The sequence below is a fragment of the Sceloporus undulatus genome, chromosome 8, assembly GCF_019175285.1.
Source record: "Sceloporus undulatus isolate JIND9_A2432 ecotype Alabama chromosome 8, SceUnd_v1.1, whole genome shotgun sequence".
In the NCBI taxonomy this organism is placed as follows: Eukaryota; Metazoa; Chordata; class Lepidosauria; order Squamata; family Phrynosomatidae; genus Sceloporus; species Sceloporus undulatus.
Genome location: NC_056529.1, coordinates 31,149,941 through 31,172,835, shown reverse-complemented (window position 1 = coordinate 31,172,835; position 22,895 = coordinate 31,149,941). Strand labels below are relative to the sequence as shown.

Below are 22,895 nucleotides of genomic sequence, written 5' to 3'. Positions count from 1 at the left end.
AAAGCATCCCTGACAGATGGCCATCCAGCTTCTTTTTAAAGACCTCCAAGGAAGGAGACTCCACTGCACTCCAAGGCAACTTATTCCACTGTTGAACAGCCCTTGCTGTCAGTTAGTTCCTCCTAATGTGTTCTACTAATACTCATTATTGTACCTTCAAATAGTGATCCTAAGGTGAACCAATCACAAAGTTTTGGGGGGTTGAGAGTGTGTGACTCACCCAAGGTCACACAGTGGGCTTCCATGGCCAAGCTGGGTATAAAACCCTGATCTCTAGACTTGTAATCCAACACTCAAACCACTACACCATGCTATGGATGCTGTGACTACTACATATTTTGGTAGTCATGGATGTGTGATTAATATCATTTAGGAAACGTTGAACCTTATTTTTTGATGGCTGTAACAGAGTTAGCTTCACTGGGGAACAAGTCATAGGGAAAGTGTGGGTTACATCTTGCTGATGTGTAAGAACTGTCTTTTATGAATCCCCTTAAACAGGTTTCGTTTGGCCGTGACTTTGAGCAGCAGCTGAGTTTTTACGTGGAATCCAGATCGATGTTTTGCAATCTGGAACCTGTTCTTGTCCAGCTGATTCATGTAAGCAATATATTTAATGGTCACTTTTGTGTGTTTTTAATTGTCTTGATCTTTTAATTAGTCAGACGCTTTGTGTCCCAAATTTTAGGGGGAAATCAGGATTAAAAATAACAAATAAATAATATCTCCAGGGATAGCTCTTTTAGCTAATAATAATAATAATAATAATAATAATAATAATAATAATAATAATACCATATCTCAAGAATACAAATTTTCAATATTATTTACTTAAAGGCAAGTTTCAAGGCTCTAAACCATGAAGGATATGACTGCAGTGCCTAGTGACATTTGTATAGCCACATGATATCCATGAGTATTAGTAGGATTTCAGGAATCCAAGAAATAGGTTTTCTGTCTGGGATAGTGCATTGTTTCTTCTCTTAATGTAACTGGAAAAGAAAGCCTAAGTGATGAGGTAAATTTGCACAATTTATATAGGTTATTGAATTCAGCCTCTCTTCGATTTGTGCAAGACACTGATATTTTTAATGCAGAATATACACAATTGCATTCATGCATCATTCTATATTTTCTTCCATTATTTGTGTTGCTAATTCAGTTAAATTACATCAGATTTACAGTTAGACTAATTTAGTCCCATTGAGTGGCGCTGGATAAAGTCTTTTAAGTTGCAGAGTTGCTCCCACCAGTTATGTCCTCTTCTAAAACAGAGTGTGAACCAGCTGGCAATGGAAACAAGAAAAGTGATGAAAGGCAACCATTCCAGAAAGACGGCGGCATTTGTCAGGGTAGGTGCCAAAACTGAACAACTTCTGCACCCTTTGCACTTTCTTATGAGGCCTATTATGTATGTAGGACCTGCTTTGAAAATTAGCGAACAAAGAGAAGTGAGTGTCAGACTCACATACACCATCCTCTTCCTTTATTGTGGCCAGAAAGAGCAGATTGGGAGCAACTGCTTCTTCTTTAACCTAAATGAGTTGACTAGTATTTCTGAACTGGGAGGAATTCCAGTTAGTTTAAACTATTGTGTGTGTGTTTTAAGAAGTGAACTTAATAAATCAATGTTTGATGTTAGTATATTTCAGAAGACCGTAGTTTGAACTAACCAGAATTCCTCCCAATTTGGATATAACAATAAATTCAAATTAGTTGAAAACAGGGAGCAATTGTTTCCAGTTTCACGGGAGGAAATGTTACGACTTCTTAAGTACAGCAAAACCATGCTTTTATAATTATATCCAGGCATGTACTGCTATCCTTGAGAATAAAAATTATATGTTACTCAAGGTTATATAAACTCCCCTAGTGTATACCTTTTAAAAGTGTATGTGCCACTCTTGGGTATACATATTTCTGTAGCAGTTCACAAAGAAAAAAGACAAGAGTCCGAAAAGAAAATAATAAGAATGAGAGGGAAGTTGAGATGACAGCATTTTAAAGCGATGATATTTTGTGATTTAAGATATGTCAGAGACAGTCTTTGAAAGCATTCCTTTCCTTTCCTTAGGCTTGTGTTGCCTTCTGCTTCATTACAATTCCATCTCTGACAAGCATCTTTTCTCGCCTTAATCTGTACTTGCATTCTGGACAGGTTGCTTTGGCAAATCAGTGCCTTTCACAAGGTAAGCCTTATGACTTTGTAGTTCCTTCATTTAAAAAAAATGTGACTATTTTAAGAAGCAGTCTTTCTGGCGACATGAAAAAAAAACTGTTTGTGATTCTTTGCACCATTTCTATAGCCAGGTGATGTCAGGGCTCTGACTAAACCACTAATCTCATCAGGTCTCTGGCCAAAGACCTGAATGGATACGATCTACCTAGGGTTGCTCCTGCTCCTCCTCCTCCACTGGGGAAAAAGGAGTGAAGCTAGGAAAAGACCCCCCAGATTCCCTTTAGGGAACCCCTCTGGGTCGGGTAGAGGCCTGGAGACTTCCATGTACCAATGCACAACCTCTGGCGTCAGATTGTGTTTTGTACTGGATCGTGCAAGAAGCAGCACTCATTGATAGCCTGGTCTTAGAATAACATTTTCTTTTGGGCAGCAGGAAATTTGCCCCAGTTGAGGAATTTACACATCCAGCTATATGTCTAATTTGGATGGTTCCAGACTTGTGTGAGGGAGAGTGAATTAAATCTTGCCTGTTCGGGGAGATAACAAATGCTGCTAGCATTGTGTACTTACTAGCGAGTTCTAGCTCTAAATACAAATGAGCTGACCTAGGAAACTGACTAAGGCTTTTGCTAAAATGCTGGCATTTTATTTCTTTGTTTAGAGGTGATGCTGGGTGCGCTGTCAGAGCGGAGGGATTTAGAGCTAAGCTGACCGGTCCATCCAAGTACATTGTGGAAACAATAGAATGGCTAAGTCACTTCGGTAGTCTTTGTATTTATTTGGCTTGTTTGTAGACAAACCAAGCAGAGCTTGCAGGCTGAAGTAATTTCTGGGTGCTCTGTTTCAGTTCATTCATGGTTGTTGCTTTTCTCCCTCCAAACGGTGCTTTTTGTTTGTTCGAGCAACCTTGCTTGAACAATCAAATGATTGCTATCCCCAGATTTTGTAAGGGAAGAATGAGAAAGGGAAGAAACTGGATGGTAGGGAAAGTAGTAGAAGGTAAGTTAGTTAGAATGAAGAAGAAGACAAACAATAAGGGAGTTTACAAGAGAAAGAGGGCTTCCTACTTCAAAAAATGGCTGGCTGAGCGAGGCTTTGACCCGGGATGTATCCGAGTGGCAGCATCGCAGCTAGATTGGTGGCGATTTAGTTATGATAACATCCAGGGGCATCCTGGATCCAGAACTGAAGCTGGAAGAGGTAAACTGGCTTTTTGCCCAAGGGATTAGCTCCTTAGTATTTACTTCTGCGACCTGCAACAAAATACTGCAGTGCAAAATTCTTCTGTTCACGGTTCCAGTCAGTCAACCATTTCCTGTCTTGGGATTTTCCATTCCCTCCACCCCAAATTTCTTCTATTGCCATCTTATATTCCATGCTTACTGAGCATACTCAGTCCTCATTCGGTTGTTTTGGGAATTCTCTTTCCTTACATTTCCCCTGCCCAAACTCTTTTGGGCTTCAGCAGGTTTTGTAGTGCTTCATATCTCTCACATCTTTTGGTGACAACATAATGATGGCCCTCACCTTTGAACACTGGAGATAAAGGGAATAATGAAAAATATATAATTAGAGCCTATTTGAGCAACATACTAAGCTAAAAGATGTAGCAATCCTATATACACCTTACCTTGAAACAGATGTCATTAAACACTGTGGAGTTTGCCTGTATGGGATTGCACTGTTACATATGACCCTGAGTTGACACACATTTTATAATTTCACAGAGCAGCATTGCCAAAATGGAATAAGTCCTTATCAGATATGCATCATGTCTGACGGATGTTGGACGAAACACACAACTCTCTGGTTGCAAGATGGTCAGCTTGCTTGTAAATTGTCCAGCTTTTTAAAAATAACATCCATTTAAGCCACATGTTCGTGAAACAGCATTGGTCTGTCCTGATGTTTTGGTTTCTGAGTTGTTAAATCCTTGCTTGGCTAGAAGGGTATTATGTCACATGGCCAGAGCTATCCATCTAATTTGGGGGCTTATATATGACTATTTTCACCAAGGGAGTGATAAAAATGGAAATTGCCTACTGGGGTGGGATTTGTGTTGCTCAAGATTGCTGACTGAATCTACATTCAGAGTTCAGAAGTTCACAGTGCTGCGGATGTTTTAATATTTCTAACATCCCACCGTCCTGAATTCGATTGCACAGGCAAGATGACAGTCTTGTTTTTCTAGTGACCTAGTTTTGAGGGCTGTTTGGGAATGAGGAACAAAGGAGCCTCCATTTCCCATGTTTTCTCTCATCCTATTTTCTGCTTTATTATTGAATTTCTGCTTTAGAACTGAATGTTTTGCAGCCTGGAGGGGTCATAATAGAAAATGTCTACTGCTTTTTCATCTACCAGCAGAGGACTGCATTCTGCATAAATCCTTTTCAATTTAGTTTCAGACCTCTTAGGAGTGGGTTTTTTTTTTTTTTGGTTGGTTGTTTCGGTCCTGGCTCAATTTAAAGTTAAAGAAAAAAACATGATGCAAGATCACAGATATAGGTGTGTTCAGTGGCAAATCAGTGTGCAAAGGGCTCTTTCAGCACCTTTGAGACTAACTGAAAGAAAGAAGTTGGTAGCAAGGGTTTGCATATACTTGAAACTATTTCCCTAGATGCACTTTGGACAGTATGAGGAGCATGCAAGAGTTAGTGATAGCTTTGAATTTGGACTGTTTTAAAAGAGAACTAATTAAACTAGTGGAAGATAGGGCCATCAGTGGTCCATTGTCAGTAGGTCCATCAGTTGTTGATAACATGAGCAGGAAGATGGTATTGTATTGATGGTCCCCTAGTTCCCATAGTCAATGGCCACTGTGTGAATGGAATGCTTCATTGGATAAACCTTTGGTCTAAACAAGCATGTTTTCTCTTATCTTCTTAAAACCCAAGTCTTACTACTCTTCATTTTTCTAACTGGGAAATCATGATTTCTTACTGTATCGGAACTAGGCCTCTCTCTCTCTCGCAGCTGGACATACTTTGCAGGGTTGTTCTGGGGATAAAATGAGTGGGGAGAAAACCTATCTACAGTATGTACCTCTTTCATCTCCTTGGATGAAGATGTTACCCATAAAATAAGCATGTTAACAATTGAAAGCAAGATTAGTGGTGCACTTACAGCCTCTCTTAGTACCAGAAGCTGGTTTTAAAAGAGGATTCTCTTTTAAAGATCATGCTTTCCCTTGAAAGTTGAGGAATCCCTGTGGAGCCCAGAGCAGAACCGTGAAGCTGCACGGAGCCTTTCAAGGACAGACTTAATGCAAAACCCATGCTGTGCCATAATTTTAATATTCAAAACATGATTTCCCTTCCAAAACATGATTTCCTATTGGAACAAGGCATTTGGTCACACATGTATTAAGGAAGTAGTGTTGGTTTGTACAGAGGGATTTATAGTTATTTGAGACAGAAGGTACTGGGGGGTATAGGCAGCACAGAGAATTGCTTGTGGAAAGCAAGTCAAGGAGTGAATCTATGACATCTAGGAGTGTAATTAATTCTTTGTTGCTGGTCCTTTTAAAAGTGATGTTGTTTTTGTGGTGGTCTTAAATATTCCATATCATGCTGAACCCTATGGAAGCTTCCTCTTAGTACATTTAATCAACACAGGACATTAGTACATAGGGCTTTTAAACCACAATTTCAATGCATGCTATTCATTCAAACACTGATGTCAGCTGTTTTAAAACTGTTTCTAAAATGTATTGCGTTATTCTGGGTCTTTAAAGCTTAAGAAGATGAACTGATGATGGCTAGGTTAAGAAACAATATGGAGATTTATCCCATGTAGTTTGAAGTAATTTTAGAAATGAATGTTCTTGAGTATGAAATCAGATACTTCCAGTATGCAGGGAGTAAAAGTTGAGTGAAAGGGTCCAGGGACAGTTTTGCCCTCCCAAGGATCTAGGCAGGTATCATCACTCTGAACCCCCGCCTTGAAAATATTTTGCCCTTGCAAGGCAAATTGCCAAATGCTTATTGGGGCACTCATTCTATTTTGGTTATAATCCCCATGTTTTAGGTCCTAAATGATAAGAAATGGTCATTTTTGGGTTCCTGCAGCCTGTGCTTTATTCTGTAGCTGCAGATAGTGGGTTCTCTAGTAGCAGGTTAGAGGGCAGATGAGACATAACTGCAGATGAGAAGTGAAGCAGTGTGGTTCAGCGGTGTTGCAAATGCCTTGCCTTTTTGGGGGTGTGTGTGTGTGAAATATTTAAAAATACAGGCACATTAATGGATCCAAGTTCCACATGCTAATGAAGGAACTGATCTTTTTATAGCTGATGCCTTTTTCAAAGCTGCAATAAGCCTGGTTCCTGAGGTACCAAAGATGATCAACATAGATGGGAAGATGCGGCCCTCGGAAGCATTCCTCCTAGAGTTCCTCTGCAATTTCTTTTCCACTTTGTTAATCATTCCTGTAAGTAGCATCTATCTTGCATTTTTATGCTGCTCTTCACAGAAAAAGCCTCACGAAGCAGGTTGCAAATACTCCATTGTTCCACCACCTTAAAGTTAAGCCAGAAAAGAAAGAAGGGATTAGAAGGGAGATGGAAAAGAGCAAGCTCAGTCACTAGATTCTTGATTCCAAATTTCAACAAGCAGTAAGTTCAGCAAGTCTCAAGAGTTGGGAAATTTTTATGTTGAAATGGTGAATCTTTATTCCTTTTTGTTCCTTAGGACCATCCTGAGCAAGGCGTTCTGTTTCTTCTGCGAGGGCTGCTCAATGTCATCCAAGACTATACTTGGGAAGATAACTGTGATGATAAAGTCCGGATTTATACCAATGTTGTGCATCTCCTTTCAGCAATGAGTCAGGAGACCTACATCTACCATATAGACAAAGGTAAAAGAGGGAGGTTTTAACTCCTGTTGTTGTTGTTTGTGGCGGCGGCACAGGGGTTAAATGCCAGTACTGCAGCCACAATGTTGTGTGTTGGATCCCGCAGGGCTCCAGGTTGAGTCAGCCTTACATCCTTTCAGAGGTCGGTAAAATGAGTACCCAGATTGTTGGGGACAATTGGCTTACCCATTGTAAACCACTTAGTTCACTAATAGTGCTTAGTTCACTATTGCAACATGCAGTTGTCTGGCATGTGGTCTTCCTCTTATTGTCTTTTCCAATGAGTCATGCCTTCTTCTAATGATGCGGCCAGAGTACAACAACGTCAGTTTAGTCAACCTGGTTTCTAGGGGGCATTTGGGCTTGATCTGTTCTGGAAACTATTTGTGTGTCTTCTTGGTCATCCACAGAATCCTCAGCACTCTTCTCCAGCACCACATTCCCTTAGGAATGGGCTTGTGGCTGGATAGCAATTTGAACCTAGATCTTTCGTATATGTATAATGTCTTGCCTACATATTGCTTAGGATAATTCTGCCCCTTCGTCTATTGTCTTCTAAATTAGCTAAACATGCTTACCTGGCCACTTTCCTTAATTTTAATCTAAAATCTCCTGTCTTCTCAGTTGAATCCAATGATACTTTGTATGGTGGAGATACCAAATTCCTGACAGAGACAAACAAGCTATGTGAAACAGTGATAGCCCAGATTCTGGAGCATCTGAAAAGCCTTGGAAAAGATGAGGTGAGCGGAGGAGATTCTTCTTGTCACTGCAAAAGTATTTTATTGTGGGATGTTTTTTGTGTCACAGAAACCTGTGGCCCTCTAGCTGTTGATGAACTGCTATTCCCATCATCCTTCACCATTGTCCAGGCTGGTTGAGGCCAATGGGAACAGGACATCCTCTTTTTCCAGGACATGGCCTACATTTCAACCTTATGTCCAGGGAGAATTCCAAAATGTCCTCCATTCTGAGCATGCCTTAAAAAGCATGCATTTATATTTCTATGAGTATTTGTAGCTTTTATTTTGGAATGCCCTATATTTTTCTTGAATGTCCTGCATTTTACAGGTTCCCCAGCTTTGGACAATGTTAGCACAGCTCCATAAATTTGTTGCATAGCCAATTTTTACTGTTGGTGGGGTACCCGTCACTGCAGTTAAGCTGTTGGTCACTTTGGAAACCTTGAAGGAAAGCATCCTTTGTTGGTCTGTGCCACTATATTGCTTTCTTTTCCTAGGGTTTTGGGCCAGTGGATTTCTTCCAAAAGTAAATACGAGCTTCACAAAAGCTATGTTCCCTGGGAACTTAGCATGAGAGGAAAGCCTTAACCCCCCAAAATTTGCCATGATTCTAATCATTATCAGTGAACTCCCAAGGGGGGATTCAGACTCATCTCCAGAGTCATAGTCCAACCACTACAACATGCTGGCTCCTGCGGACTGTCTACAGGCAAAATATATGCTCTGGCTATCAGAGAGGCTGGTTGGTTGGTTGCATATCAAACAAGAAAGAGTCCAGGCATACCTTGGCCAGCACATATTTTCATGGACTAGAATACCATGCATGGTATTACCCTCAATTTGTATTTGTTTTTAATGATGTGTGCCTTCAAGTTGACCTCAATAAACAATAGGCAAAAAGAAGGAAAACGTTAGGCAAAATAGCACTGAATTATTTATTGCTTTCTTTAAAGCATTTATAGCAAAAACGGCTGTCAGTGAAGCTTGCCAGTAGTTAATAGGGCAATCCATGTCATCAGCTTAATACTCTGAAGAAACTAGGAAGCACAAGGGAGAGGGATTGAGGGGAGGAGGGTTAGATAAGCAATGGAAATCCCTTAGCCCAATGACACCCCTTCCCCTTACGGTGTGGTCTTGCAAGTGGCATACAATTTAATACCTTCTTTAAAACCTGTGTAGACTTTAAAGCGCCAGAGCCAGCTGGCCCTCTACTTCTTCAACAGCATCTTGGCCCATGGAGATCTGCGCAACAACAAACTCAACCAGCTTGCTGTCAACCTGTGGAACCTGGCTCAGAAGTATGGCTTTGCTGACACAAAAACCATGGTAAGGAGAGAAGGCAGACAGATCTTGGAACTAGAGTTTGGGTACAGTTGGTGTTCACCTGAAAGGGAAAATAATAAAGGGGATACTAAGTTGCTATGAATGTTTTTCCATTACTAGTGGTTTAGCTGAATTAACTTCTTTCCATTTTCATTGACATTTAAGTGTGTTGATTTAGGGTTTCAGATTTAGCCTTAGAAAAACAGGAAACCACAACAGAAGAGCCTTCTTCTTCTTATATACTAACACTAAGTTTCTTCCACTCCTTTCCCATAAAACTGGGACTCCAGGTTGCCCTATAAACTTGAGGATATGTACTGTTGAGTATAGCAAAAGAGAACATTTCTTTATGCAAGGGAAACCTTTTGCTTCTCCAGATGTTTTAGACTTCCTAAAGCCCAGGAAGCATAAGCCAATGATAAAGGATTATGTGGCTTGTAGACAAAAAAACATCTAGAGGGGCAAAATGTGTTAGTGGTTGGTGGCTTTGAAAGATGGATTTAAGCAAATTCATGGTGAGCAGGACTGTCAGTGGACATTCACCAATCGAAATTATTGTGTTCAGGGGTCTCATGTCACTGAAATATCTGTTGCTTTGGGCTATCAGCTGCGTAGCTTCTGCTTTGGGCCTTCCCAAAAACATTGGCTGGTCCCTTTGAAAAAGAGGGTCCTTGCAAGGTGGGAGTCCTGATGGCGCAGTGGTTGAATGCCTGTACTACAGCTACAAGGTTGTGAGTTCGATTCCAAGGGCTTCATAGAAGCATAGAGTTGGAAGAGACCGCAAAGGCCATCCAGTCCAATCTCTTTGCCATGCAGGAAATCTCAATCAAAGCATCCCAACAGATGGCCAGTGGTACAAATTATATTCTATGTGTTTGCCTGTGGTTGCATGGTTAACTGCTTGGCATATTAGTTTGGAATGAGTATGCAGCCACTGAACAACTATAGAGAGAACCTTCTCTTTCTTCTCTCACTGAAGAGAAAGAGCTAATTTCCAAAGTGTTCTCATTTTCCTTTTCTCCTTTTCTAGGTCAGAACCTTGGAATACATCAAGAGGCAAAGTGCACATGCTGAGATGAGCCATTTTACAGAGCTGGCGCTACGCCTTCCTCTGCAGTCGAGGACCTGATGGATGTTAGTCTGCTGGAGTCAGATCTACTAGAAGGCAGTTCTCCAAGGCCTATAAAATACAAGCTGCATCTTAGGCTATTATTGCTGTTCAATATTTTCATTTTGAAATATCTTTTTCATTTTGAAGTGTCACAGATTTATTTGGTCAGAGGCAGAGAATTTTCCTGCCAGTGAAATGATTTGTGAAATGAGGCTTTGTTTGCCACCACACAGACATTAACTGTCAAAAGGTGACTTACATGCGAACATTGGATCAGTCAAATGGTATCATGCCATTTCAGAATGGAAATAACTTTTATATCCCACAGAACTGTATGGAAAAATAGATACAATAAGTCACATTGGCATGTTGATCGATGATCTTCCCATAGAACTGCCTTTGAGAAATGAGTCCATTTATGGACAGCTGTTAAAAAACAATTCTGGATTCAATGCAAATGCCCTTTTTCAAACACATTGATATTTGTTGGTTGATTAGAAAGACAATAAATAGGCAGCAACATCAATATTTGTGATAGATCTTTGGAAAATATTTGAATGCCAGTGGGTTAAAGGAATATTTATGTGTAAATTTGCAATGCATCAAGAAAAAAACGAATCAAGAGTAGAACAAATTTGTATTCATTCCTATTACTCATCTTTCCAAGTAGTGCTTAGCTGGCTATTTTGTAATCATTAGGCGCACTTATTATTATGCTGCATAATTCACTCTGCATTTGCCTTTTGACTGAGCCCCAGGAGCGAATTCGGCCCTTTTCATTATTTTTAATTACAGAAGCGTTTGAGAGAAGGTGAACGTCATCTTAAAACAGAGAAGGTTGTCCATGTTAATAATTCAGCACTGGCAATATGCCTTAGATTTAGTTATAATATCAAAATGAGACAGGTCCTTGGCTGGAAAGAACTTACAACATAAGATAACAGAGAAAAACAGACGGAGAGATGAATAGTGGAGGTTTTCAAACAGAGTATGGCTTGCCATCTGTTGGCAATGCTTTGATTATGTCTTCTTGCATGGCAGGGGATTGGACTGGATGGCTCTTGTGGTCTCTTCAAATTGTGTGATTCTGTGACAACGGCAGTTAAATGTACTTAAATTGGAGATGTGAGTAAGGGCAAAGTGGGAAACTTGCACAAGCCAAAGGAGGATCATTCAAGCAGTTTCTTTAGCCAACCTTTCAGGGCAGGAGTGGACAACCCTCTTCTTGGATGTTGGATTCCAACTCCCATCATCCCTCAAAGTTAGGGATAGGATTAAAATAATTAACATAGTCCGGCAGTATGCCTAAATCTGGCTTCTGAATGTAGGGAACGTAGTGCTGCTTACTGCTTTCTATGGGGTCTAGTGCATATTTGTGGCATGAAAGCAGTGTTTAGGGGCTGCAATTTAAAAATTCTAAAGCCTAACATAAAGGGGGAATGTTTGGGTATGTATTAAAGCTGAGAAAGGCACAGTATCACTTCAGGTGTAGGCACAGAACAGGACCATCGCTGACCTGTTTTGGCCAGCATCTTGTTTCCTCCGTGGCCCACAAGAAAACCACTGCTGCCTCCCTTGCTGCTCTAAGCCCTCAGCTGTCGGTATTGCTATGTAGTCTGAAAGAAGCCTCAGCCTTTCTGCAAATTTCAAAACTAGAAGCAAACACCAAAGGCTGATGTTTTTACAAAACATTTATTAGCTCAACTACAAAATCTATATACGTTCGCATTAAAGAACAAAACAAAATGGGGGAATTTTGTTCCACTCACAGAACACTGCATGACAATCAAATTCATGTAGAATGGATCAAAAAAAATGCTTGGATTCTGGAAGTACTCCAAATGCCCATGCAAACCTGAACTGTTACTTACAAAATATATATGCATTGCTTTCTTTAATTAAGTCTCTCGATGGCAAATGCACTGAAACTCTGGCTCATCTGCCCTGGGCACTTTACCAGCACTGTGCACATAAACCGCATTTGGTAATTCCTCCAACAGATACAACATTGAGAAGGCTGCAGCTGAGCTTTCACTCCCCTGTGTCTTCTCCCTAGTGTATTTCTAGAACTCAACATTTTGTCACTTTATTATGCTGTGGTATGTACTGCTTTTGCATGGTGCATAGTTTTTTGCTACTGATTCAAGTCATAGCTGGTAAGTCATAATAGCAGCCACTATTACACAGGTACACAAAGAAAAATGCTCAGCTATGTTACCGTGAACAAAAAGCTAAGAAACAAATCACTCCAGCTTTTTAGCTTGTTGAGATGCATTCACCTGAGGAAAGGCAGCTGTACCCAAATAAGAAGGCTTCTATCCTTGTACATCTCTACAAAGCATATCAGATTTAAATGCTACTCACCTGGGAAAATAAAGTAACATTTGTATTTTCCAAAACAAAAACCATGACGTTATTAAAGGTTTGGACATGAGATAAGTCAAGACTCTGGTGGTTGGGATACCCAAAAATATGCTTTGTAAGAGCCATTTTGTTGCCATGTGCAAAAATGTTGCTAAGAAAACTCATAGTTGTCTCAGGGATGGCGTTTTTCTATCCTCAATAGTTCAGTCTTCAAATTTTATAGAGTTTGAAGCATTTTTATCTATCCACATGAGCTTCTGTGTGGCAGGCTGAAATCCAAACCCTCGGTGGTGGTGCTTCTGATCTATGGCCTTCTCAAATTCAGCCTGCAGGTCTCGCTGGAGATTTTGCTCCCTATTCCAGTCAAGAGCCATATTCAGTTTTGTAGCATGGACAGGAGGATCTTGTAGTGGCAGAGAAGAACCCTTCTTGAATCCACCCAGCAGCCTGAGGAACTTGGTTTTCCGCTCTGAACTTTCAAACACTGCTGTGCCCCATTGGCCAAAATCATTGCCCTAAAGAGCAGGGAAGAGAATGTGTAAGTTACATGTATCTGGCCCCTGTTAAAGCTAGAAGATTACAACTAGAAGATGTAGAACTACAGCTAGAAATAAAGCTGGAAGATTCAATGGTTCTGGTGCATTATCATTAGAGTTGATCTTACTTGAAATCTCCACAAATCTACCTCTGGTTTCCATGTGCAAACAGTATTTCAGAATAGTCCTTTGTATGGATATAGAGACAGATTCTTTAAATATGCTGCCTTTTCTGCATTCTAGTTACAACCACAGTAACCTAAGAGAATACCACACCACACTGTTGGTGGTGTGTGCCTTCAAGTGGTTCCTGACTTATGGTGACCCTAAGGGCTTTTCATGGCAAGATTTGTTCAGAAGAGGCTTGCCATAACCTTCCTCTGAGGCTAAAAGCATATGACATGGCCAAAGTCATCTATACCAATTAAGAAGATTAAAAAGTAGTGCTGCTCATTACTTTGATGGCTGCTATGCGTAAGGGATATCACTGCTTATATTCCACAAAATACAAAACCTGGTTTCTGCAGCAAAGACATCCCCAAAGGGAATGCAGGGGAAATGTTATTCTTCAGCATTAATTATAGACATTACAGCTCACTGGAGGCTGGAGTTTACTGGCCAGCCTTCAGCATCTCTGGGGATTCAACTAATTTGTTCTATAGTGTGACTTCAAGTTCCCCATCAGAGCAGAGTATTGAACTGACAGCAGGATTTGCACCCACCGATTCCCCATCTTCCTTGATGAGTTTCGTTTTGCCAGACTCCCGATCAATCTCTTCTTGGAGAGCCTGCCGTCTCAACTGGAGAAGAGGAAAAAACATAATGAGATCCCTAATGTCAAGAATTTGAGAAAACTGGTTAACAAAGGATAGACTGCATGAAGAAGTGGCAAAAAGATTACTCAATTGGAAATAAAAGATAGTTTTAAATGTTTCTTTATATACAGAGATTGGTGCCAAGATATTTTGCTGTCTGAGAAAGAGATAAGATGGCACCCTCTCCTGCATTTCGATAGATAGAAGCTGAATCAACTCAGTTGTGAATACCTCCAATGGAATACCATCCTCCAGCGCACTTGAGGAGAATAAACCAGTTGAAAGCAATAGGAGAAACTATGGGGCACACACAGCTCTGTCCTCCAAGAGGTGAATAGTCAGGGAATCAGGAGAGACAGTGGTTGCTGTTTGTCAACATCAGTTGAACAACATCAGAGTCTCGCTTTGCCCAATGGTAAAGCCAGCTCTGCTTCCAAAGGCAAGAGGTACCCCCAAATGAACACTCATACACAAACCATAGAATCATGGCGTTGGAAGAGACCCCAAGGGCCATCCAGTCCAACCCCATTCTGCCATGCAGGAAATCTCAATCAAAGCATCCCTGACAAACAGCCATCCAGCCTCTGTTTAAAGACCTCCAAGGAGGGAGGCTCACACAATCACAGTATTTTTGGAAATGGCTAGTTGGGTATTCTTGGCCTACAGAATGTGACAAATAACACATGCTCTAAAAATGATGAATGTGAAACCAGGGTGGAGGCAATAAAATTCTCTCTGGGTCAATCACCCTTTTCAGAGCCTTTGGGCATCTCTCTGAGTTCCCAGCCCTTTGTCTCCTGTTTTGACATTCCCTTGCACTGAAGATGGGCAAACTCCCAGTCGCTCCTGGATACAGTTGCAGAAAGCTTAAAATACCAGTGTCCTCTTTGGACATAGCTGCCTGTTGTTGTTGTTGTAGTTGTTGTTAGCTGATGTTTTTAAAAATATTCCATTAAGCCTGGCAAAATGAGGGCAGTTATCAGCAAGGCCTGAACCCAGAAAGGAAAAACGTTAAGAGCTTGTGAGCATCAAAATGTTTCACTGTTCAAGAATCAATGCATATTCCCACTATTTTGTGCGGGGAAGGCTATTCCCACAACAGGGTACCTAGAATTACTTCTAGAACTACAAAGCTAGCCCACAAAAGGGGTAGGCTGTATAAGCAGAACTGCAGTTGGAGGCTGAAAAGAAAGGTTTGGGCAGAAGGTTAGGCAGAATTCCTTCTTGATTTAGTTCTCAATTTACGGAGGGCCATTCCATTTTATCCGAAGAACTGCTGCCTTTTGTGCTACACACAAGCCCTCTTCAGCAATTATAAATATTGGTTGGCATGCTGTTAGTGACAAACACATCCCAACTAAATCCCCAAAAGGAATACAGGGCAAATGGCATTCGTCAAGATTAATTATAGACATTACAGCTCACTGGAGGCTGGAGTTTACTGGCCAGCCTTCAGCATCTCTAGGGATTGTACTAATTTATTCTATAGTGTGTGTTCAAGTTCCCAGTCAGAGGAGAGACTAGTGCACCAGTCCCTGGACGTGACAGGACTCTAGACTTCAAAACTAATTTTTCCAATTGTTGTGGAGGTCAGAACGGTGTACTAATCATGCAGTGACCACAATCTCCCTCCCCACAATTCACCTGCAGCCTCCCCAACTGGCCACTTCCTGACTGGTGGAGAGTATGGGGAGTGGAAAGAAGTGTCCAGCTCTTTTCCTGGAGGTCCCTGAGCATGATGTTATTGCTGTGCATAGCTGGATGCTTCTCCGCCACACATCCTGCTTTACATCAGACAGGAAAGGGCTGGGTGGGACTGCAGCAGAGAAAAGGTGGATTTCAGGGAAGGTTGGACAGGAAACAGATCACAATTACGCATGGGCAATATGCCTTCTGATCCAGGATCTTGGTTGTTACTTATTTCAGCTTACTGAACCCCCACTGAGTCTTAAAGCTCACTGGATAACCTTGGGGCAGTCAAATACGCCAGTTTAGATGGCCACTGATCTAGATGGGATGCCACCGCCTGGGTGCATCTCGGGTCGAAGCCTTGCTCAGCTGGCCAATTTCTGAAGTCGGAAGCTCCCTGACTTTGAAAAGGCGCTGGCTGATTGAAGCTTCGACCGAGGATGCATCCAGGTGGCAGCATCCCAGCAAGATTGGTGGTGATTTACGTATGATAACATCCAGGGGCATTCCGGATCCTGAATTCAAGCTGGAAGAGGTAAACCAGATGATTTGTTAATGCGATAAGCTTCCAAGACTAAATAACTAAATAAACAATATACATAACTTCATCAAAATCAGACAGATTGATGTCACAGTAATAACAATGCAGACAAAATAAGAGAGTACCTTGTCTATGTTGATTTCATCACAGTTTCCTTTCTTGAATGCCACAACTTTTATTTCATCTTCCCTTACCTGTAAATGAACACACAATTTGAATTCAGCAGCATCCCTATTTATTTAAAACACTGCTATGCTGCCTTTCTATTATTATTCAAGGCGATATGCTCTCTATTCCCCCACCACCCAATTACAAATCACACTATCTCTTTTGCACACACCTGACACTATAAATCGGAATGCAGCAGCATGTAATACCTACAGAACACACTTTTAGCAAGGCCTGTAGGGTTTAATCCACCCTTTAATTCAGGATCATTTAGCAGGGAACTAGAACTCACTTTGGATGTTTGCTCTGCAAAACCTTGCTTCCAGGTCATACAATTCCTGTGGCTTCCCACTGCTTCGAGTGCAATGAAGTCAAATCTTAAAATCTCAAACAAATGTTGAATATGGAATCTCAGAACCTAATTTTAAAAAACTGACAACCTCAGAGGTATCATTTGTAAAAAAAAATCCTGTAATGTATAATGGATACATATATCCAACACTACAAATGTTCTATGCTTGTGAAACAGTCTTCCCTGTTTCCCTGCCACCAGCTAGGTAACAGCAACATCCACACTACTGAAAATGATGTATATTGTGAGGAACTGCAACTGAAATAGTTAAAACAGCAGTTCTCAACCTCTGTCCTCCACATCTTTTCAATTTCAACTCCTAGAAGCTCGAACCAGCAAGGCCAGTGGCCACTGATCCTGGACACTGAAGTCCACGAACATCTAGAAGTTCACAAGTTGAAAACCACTGGGTTAGAGCAGCCATTCCCAAACTGTAACCCTTCAGATTTGTTGGTCCACACACACCATTATTCTCAGTCACCATCGCCATGTTGAATATGGACGATGGGAGTTGTAATCTAACATGCCTAGCAAGGCTGGCAAAGGCTAAATTAGAATGCCAATTTGGGACTAAGAAAGTCTCTGGTTCAAATCTCTGCTGAACCCAGAAAGCCATCAAATGACCTCAGGCCAATTCCTGTCTTTCAGCCTAATCTAGCTCATTTTTAAAAGTATGTAGAGATCTTGTAGCACCTTTGAACCTAACATTTTAAAAAGGTTTGTGTGTTGGGGGTGTGTGTGTGTGTGTGTGTGGTGCTGCTGTGACTCAAGGGAGCCAAAGTAGTAGAGAAAGAGGGATGAGCGCACACCTCTCCCTCTTTCCCTGCTACTCTGGCGCTCTCGGCCCAGCAAGCCAAGGCAATGGGGAAGGAGGGTTGAGTGTGCACACACAAGCACACCCCCTTCCCACCTTTTCTGGTGCTTTGGCTGGCTGGCTTTTGCTGACCAAAGCACTGGGGAAAGAGAGGTTAATACACCCCCCCCTTCCCTGGTACTTTGGCTGGTTTGTCTGAGCTGGCCAAAGCACCAGGAAAAGAGGAGCAAGTGGCACATGCACCTCTCACCTTGCGCAGTGCCTCACAACTTTGGGTGGTCAGTCCTCCCCAGCAGCGCCAGGCACCCACACCGGCTGACACCAACATTAGGGACATCACTGATGGTTGTTCTGTACTGAGACTGTACCTCTGCTTCTTTTTTCAACCTTCTTTTCTTCAAACTGGGCTCTTCCTCACCAATGTCAACACTTTTTCTGTTCTTCTTTTTCCCCTTCTTCTTTATGTGATGCTTGCTACTGTTCTCACATCTGCCGCTGTTACCACTCTCTGGACACTCTTGAATCCCTTTGTGTTTTTTAACTTTCTTTTTCCTTCCCTCCGTTGCTGATCTGTCTTCATTGTCCTCTAGAAGGGCAGGATGGTTGCATACAGCTTTTGTACAGATGCTCTTCTTCTTAGTTACTCTGCCAGCGCCTTCGGTGTCTGGGATCAAGTCCGTTTTCTCTTCCCGAAAAACCTGGGTTTGTCTAGATTTTGGTTCTGGAAGACTCTCATTAGAAACCCCAGAATCATTTTCTTGGGTTTCCAACGACGTTACAAGTAAATACGCTTTCTTTTTCTTGAGCTTCTTTTTCTTCCACTTCTTTCTGATCTCTCCACTTTCTTCTTCTGATACTTGGGCTGCAGGATCTTGTGCTTTTCTTCTCTTGCGGTGGTTTTCTAGGTTAGAAATGTCTTTATGAGGAATCCTGTTGCTGACCTCTTCACCGTCCACAGCTGTTAAACAATGCAGGACTTTCTTTCTCTTGACAGTATGGCTAACGTTGTTCTTGTTAGGAACCTGTCTCTTTTTCCTGCCAGACAACATTGCATCTTGAGATATTGTTTCCAGGATTGGGATGATCTGTTTTTGAGACTCCACCTCATTACCTTCACCATGCAACTGGGAGAAACTGGGTTTGTGTTTCTTCTTCTTCTTCTTCTTCTTTTTCCCCTTCTTAATACAGTCACCACTATCTCCATGGCTGCCAGGACTCTTCCCTTTGCTGGAGAGTCTGAGAAAACTGGTTTCCTGCAGCAGCCCTTTGCAAAGAACCTCACAATCTCCTTCAGAAGCAAGTCTATGCTTTCTTTTCTTCTTGAGTTTCTTCCCTATTTCCCCATTTTTTGTTAAACGTTCTGAATCTGAGCTGCTTTCTATTATAATGGGAAGATTTGCACATGCTTTGTTCTTTGTATCAGAGTAATTTCGTTTCTTTACCTTCTTCCTTACACCTTTTCGATACGAACCGTCTCTTTCGACCAAATCCTTCTTTTTCTTCACCTCTTTTACTTTCAAATCAGAGCAACCATCATCATCGTCGTCGTCATCATTTTCGTCATCGTCTATGATGATAACTTGGTTGTCCACCAATGTTTTAGCTTTGTTCGTTCTCTGCACCGCTTCGTCGGGCTTGTTCTTCTCTGCCTTTTTAATGGCCATGCTGCAAAAGGACACAGACAACCGTGAGATAAACGGAGAAGCATTTCGTTCAAGTGTATCATAGGCTATAGCCAAAAGGGTAGTACAAAAACGCATGTAACCAAAATGGTAACTTACCAGTTTTGTACACAAAGTCATTCAATGGCAAATAGAGGGGGCCAATAACACAGGATCCCCCAAAGTCATCCAATGAGCGGAGGGCAATTGGATCCTTGCCTCTGTAGATTTTAGTCACTCTATTGCACTGGACACACTCCCAAATATGGCTCTTTAATACTGACCTTGACTATAATTAGAACCATTCTTAACTAAGGTTTTTACAGAAAGCATGACATTCATCTGATTCCAGAGAGGGGAGACCAAAATAGTGAAGGGTCTGGAAACCATGCCTTATGGGGAAAGACTGGGGCTGTTTAACCTGGAGAAGAGAAGGTTAAGGGGTGATATGAGAGCCCTGTTTAAATATGTGAAGGGAGGTGGTATTGAGGAGGGAGCAAACTTGTTTTCTGCTGCTCCAGAGAAATGGATGCAAGGTATAGGAAAAGGGATTCCATCTCAACATTAGGAGGGATTTTTTTCATTGTAAGAGCTATTGAACATTGGAACAGACTATATTAGAATGTGGTGGAGGCTCCCTCCTTGGAGGTCTTTAAGCAAAGGCTGGATGGCCCTCTGTCAATGGGGGTGCTTTGATTGGGAGTTCCTGCATGGCAGAATAAAGGGGTTGGACTGGATCAGGGCCCTTCTTTTGGAATCATAGAATTAATGACTCTATGATTCTATAGTTCTATGATTCCATGACTGTCTGACTCTCCCTGACTCACCTCTCCTTGTCCCTCTTCGCAGGCTCTGCGCTCCCTTCCCTCTGGCTTCCCTTGCAGCCTCCAAAACAGCGCCTCCCTCCTCCTGCTCTTCTTCTTGACCCGGAAGTGAAAGAGAAAAGGCTTTGCGGCCTAGGCCTGTCTGAGGCGCCTCTGCCCTTGGTTGCCTAGCAACCGCCCTCCATGATGGCTGCTGCTGCTGAGGAGCCCGTGCCTCCCAGCCTCTGGGACCGCATCTGCGCAGGTCTCCAGGCCACATAACCCCACTTTCAAGCTGCTTTTAACTGCCCTGGCTCACACTGCAGAAATAATCCAGTTTGAGACCGCTTTAACTGCCCTGCCTCAATGCCAAGGCATTCTGGGAACTAGTTTATTGAGGCACTTAGCCTTCTCTGTCAGAGAGAGAGCTCTGGTGCCACAATAAACTACAATTCCCAGAACCCCCCAGCACTGAACCAAGGCAGTTTAAAGCCATCCCAATGAGGTTTAAGTGATTAAACGTTTATACAAACTGGAAGCTGTTGTGAAGATGATGGCTGCGTCCACACTGGAAAGATAATCTGGTTTGACACCGCTTTAACTGCCCTGGCTCAGTGCTAGGGAATTCTGTGAACTGTAGTTTTGAGAGACATTGAGCCTTCTCTGTCAGAGCACTCTAGTGCCATGAGAAACTACAGTTCCCAGAATTCCATAGTGTTGACCCATGGCCGTTAAAGCGGTGTCAAACTGGATTATTTCTGCAGTGTGCACTCGGCCTGTTAAGAAATGTTCTGAGTCGCATGGATGGAGGGTTGCCATTATTGTCCACTAAAACCCAGGACAAAATGTAGGGCAAAACTCAGCCCAAAATATAGGACCTTAAACATCCTCCATTTTGGGCTGCGTTTTGTCCTGCGGTTGTCCTACAGTTTGGTCTAGATTTTGTCCTACATTTTGTCCCGGGTTTTAGTGGACAATTATGGCAACCCTACGGATGAGTCAGCATTCAGACACCTGCTATTGTATTAATGCAGGACCATATGAGCAAATACATGCAAATATAGCAGAACAACGGCTATTTTCCAGGAATTTAAATCTTTTTTAATTGTTTAATTTATATCCCGCCTTTCCAATTCTATGAACGGCTTCCAATAACCTTCTTCCAAGGAAAACAAAACCTCCTAGAGTAAGCACTGGAACCCATGAAAATTCATCCCAGATATCAACAATATTGCAGTTTAAAGGATGTATTTGGGTTTCTGAAATTAACAATACATTATTTCCCCCCTTCTTTTCTTAAAAAAATAGAATTTGAAGCAGAGCAACCGATCCATCCGGACAATTTAGGACCGAAACTAGATCACTTTCAGGAGCCAAAGCAGGAGCCTGTCTTTCTCATCCAGGTATGGGACCATGACACTATGGCCTCCTGCTGTTATTGGACTATTATTGTCCTAGTATTTGTATTAAACTGTATTTTGTGTTGCTATGGGAAAGTTAATATTAGTTAAATTAATTATGTTAGGGTATATTTTAATTTATTACATAGATACTGTGGATTTTGTTCTTTGTATTTATATATGTGTGTGTGTGTGTGTGTTTGTTTTTCCTTGCTTTAGACATTAGATTTATGCTCTGTATTTTGGTTTATGTTTACTGTATGGTTATTTTTTTGTATCCAATATCCTTGCAATCCGCTTTGATTCCGTGAGGATCAGGCAGAATAGAAATAAATTATTATTATTATTATTATTAAAATCCAATCTAGCCAGGAGTACTTCGAATGTTTAGGATAACATTTCCATCAAGTATTCCCATTTGTGACCCTCCAGCTTGTTTTCTGCAGCTCCAGAGACTAGGACCCAAAGCAATGGATGCAAGCTCCAAGAAAAGAGATTCCAGCTCAACAAGCCTCTGTTTAGAAACCTCCAAAGAAGGAGACTCCATCAGCCTCCAAGGAAGGAGCGTGTTCCACTGTCGAACTGCTCTTACTGTCAGGACATTCCTCCTAATGTTTAGGTGGAATCTCTTTTCCAATGGATCCAAGTTACAGGAAAAGAGATTCCAGCTCAACATTAGGACGTCCTTCTTGACAGTAAGGGCTGTTCGACAGTGGAACAAACTCCTTCCTTGGAGTGTAGTGGAGTCTCCTTCCTTGGAGGTCTTTAAACAGAGGTTGGATGGCCATCTGTCAGGGATGCATGGCAGAATGGGTTGGACTGGATGGACCTTGTGGACTCTTCCAACTGTAGTCCTATGATTCTATGATTCAATTGGATAGTAGTTAATTTTGACACATGGGAGATGACCCATATAGCCATCCCCTCAAGTAGAACGTTCACTTATATGCCCAGGAGTATGTGTGCTTACATGTGCAATATTTTGTATTATTTATACTTAAAGGAGCTAATGCTCTGGTATCTGTCTCATTAAGGTTCCTGGGGATCCTGGAGTTTTTCCAGTTTTGGATGAAGATTGGAATAAAGGGGCCACTGCTGGTGAAAGATTTCCTCAAAAGACCCCCTCTGCCCTTTCCCTGCCACCGGCTGCTGAGCTACCAGATCTAAAGACATGTAAGCTGGAAAGCAACTCCAAAGGAAGCCAAACTTGCCACAGCTCACATGTTGTCAACCATGCATTTTCTTTGAAGGCCAAGTGTGCAGGGTTCCTATATCAAAGTAGCAGTTGAATATGATGAGAGAACTCCCTTCCCCTGGAGGTTATCCAAAATCGTAGCCTGGGTTTATTTGGCTAGTAGGGTTTTATGTAGACAGGATGAGGACAAGATGAGAAGGACCACCACTCACTGGCAGAGCATGTCCTTTTGCCATGGACTATCTCATATTCAATCCCTTAAAAGGTTCAGTTAAAATATGTTGGGGAAGTCTTAAACCCATTGGTTACAATGGTACACTTTGAAATACTGTACAGATCTTCATCACAGTTCT

At 41.7% G+C, this 22,895-nt stretch overlaps 3 protein-coding genes across 7 annotated transcripts in view; 2 read left to right on the top strand and 1 right to left on the bottom strand.

Moving 5' to 3' along the window:
- Positions 1-10,730, top strand: part of VPS35L (VPS35 endosomal protein sorting factor like) — a 37,123-nt gene extending 26,393 nt beyond the window's left edge. For both annotated transcript variants that reach the window (XM_042480858.1, XM_042480859.1), the window contains 8 exons: positions 502-600; positions 1,275-1,352; positions 2,075-2,189; positions 6,465-6,604; positions 6,865-7,030; positions 7,652-7,770; positions 8,950-9,096; positions 10,124-10,730. In XM_042480858.1, the coding sequence (XP_042336792.1) occupies positions 502-600; positions 1,275-1,352; positions 2,075-2,189; positions 6,465-6,604; positions 6,865-7,030; positions 7,652-7,770; positions 8,950-9,096; positions 10,124-10,222 (963 nt within the window). In that variant the 3' untranslated portion in view covers positions 10,223-10,730. The remainder of the gene's footprint in view (positions 1-501; positions 601-1,274; positions 1,353-2,074; positions 2,190-6,464; positions 6,605-6,864; positions 7,031-7,651; positions 7,771-8,949; positions 9,097-10,123) is intronic.
- Positions 9,023-20,085, bottom strand: KNOP1 (lysine rich nucleolar protein 1). 3 transcript variants are annotated; one of them, XR_006105166.1, is made up of 6 exons: positions 19,972-20,085; positions 17,852-19,148; positions 16,275-16,343; positions 13,827-13,904; positions 12,569-13,083; positions 9,023-9,154 (listed from the first exon to the last, which is right to left on the bottom strand). XR_006105166.1 is itself a non-coding variant. In XM_042480860.1 (5 exons), exons 2-5 carry the CDS (start codon positions 19,145-19,147, stop codon positions 12,772-12,774), a joined length of 1,755 nt encoding a protein of 584 aa, XP_042336794.1. In that variant the 5' UTR covers position 19,148; positions 19,972-20,085; the 3' UTR covers positions 10,824-12,771. The 3 variants fall into 3 exon arrangements, 2 of the variants coding, with proteins under 2 accessions (XP_042336794.1, XP_042336795.1); XM_042480860.1 differs by lacking the exon at positions 9,023-9,154 and having other exon boundaries at positions 10,824-13,083; XM_042480861.1 differs by lacking the exons at positions 9,023-9,154; positions 19,972-20,085 and adding an exon at positions 19,265-19,522 and having other exon boundaries at positions 10,824-13,083.
- Positions 20,076-22,895, top strand: part of IQCK (IQ motif containing K) — a 23,413-nt gene continuing 20,593 nt past the window's right edge. For both annotated transcript variants that reach the window (XM_042480862.1, XM_042480863.1), the window contains exons 1-3: positions 20,076-20,212; positions 21,256-21,350; positions 22,382-22,520. In XM_042480862.1, the coding sequence (XP_042336796.1) occupies positions 20,152-20,212; positions 21,256-21,350; positions 22,382-22,520 (295 nt within the window). In that variant the 5' untranslated portion in view covers positions 20,076-20,151. The remainder of the gene's footprint in view (positions 20,213-21,255; positions 21,351-22,381; positions 22,521-22,895) is intronic.

What these genes read in the sequence shown, in the direction of transcription:
- KNOP1 (XM_042480860.1), bottom strand. Translation starts at nt 19,147, where the DNA reads ATGGCCATTAAAAAGGCAGAGAAGAACAAGCCCGACGAAGCGGTGCAG. An exon ending in GGTTGAAAAAAGAAGCAGAG is followed by an intron (nt 16,344 to 17,851) that starts GTACAGTCTCAG and finishes GTTCATTTACAG; the next exon opens with GTAAGGGAAGATGAAATAAA. An exon ending in TCAAGGAAGATGGGGAATCG is followed by an intron (nt 13,084 to 13,826) that starts GTGGGTGCAAAT and finishes CCTGCTCTTTAG; the next exon opens with GGCAATGATTTTGGCCAATG.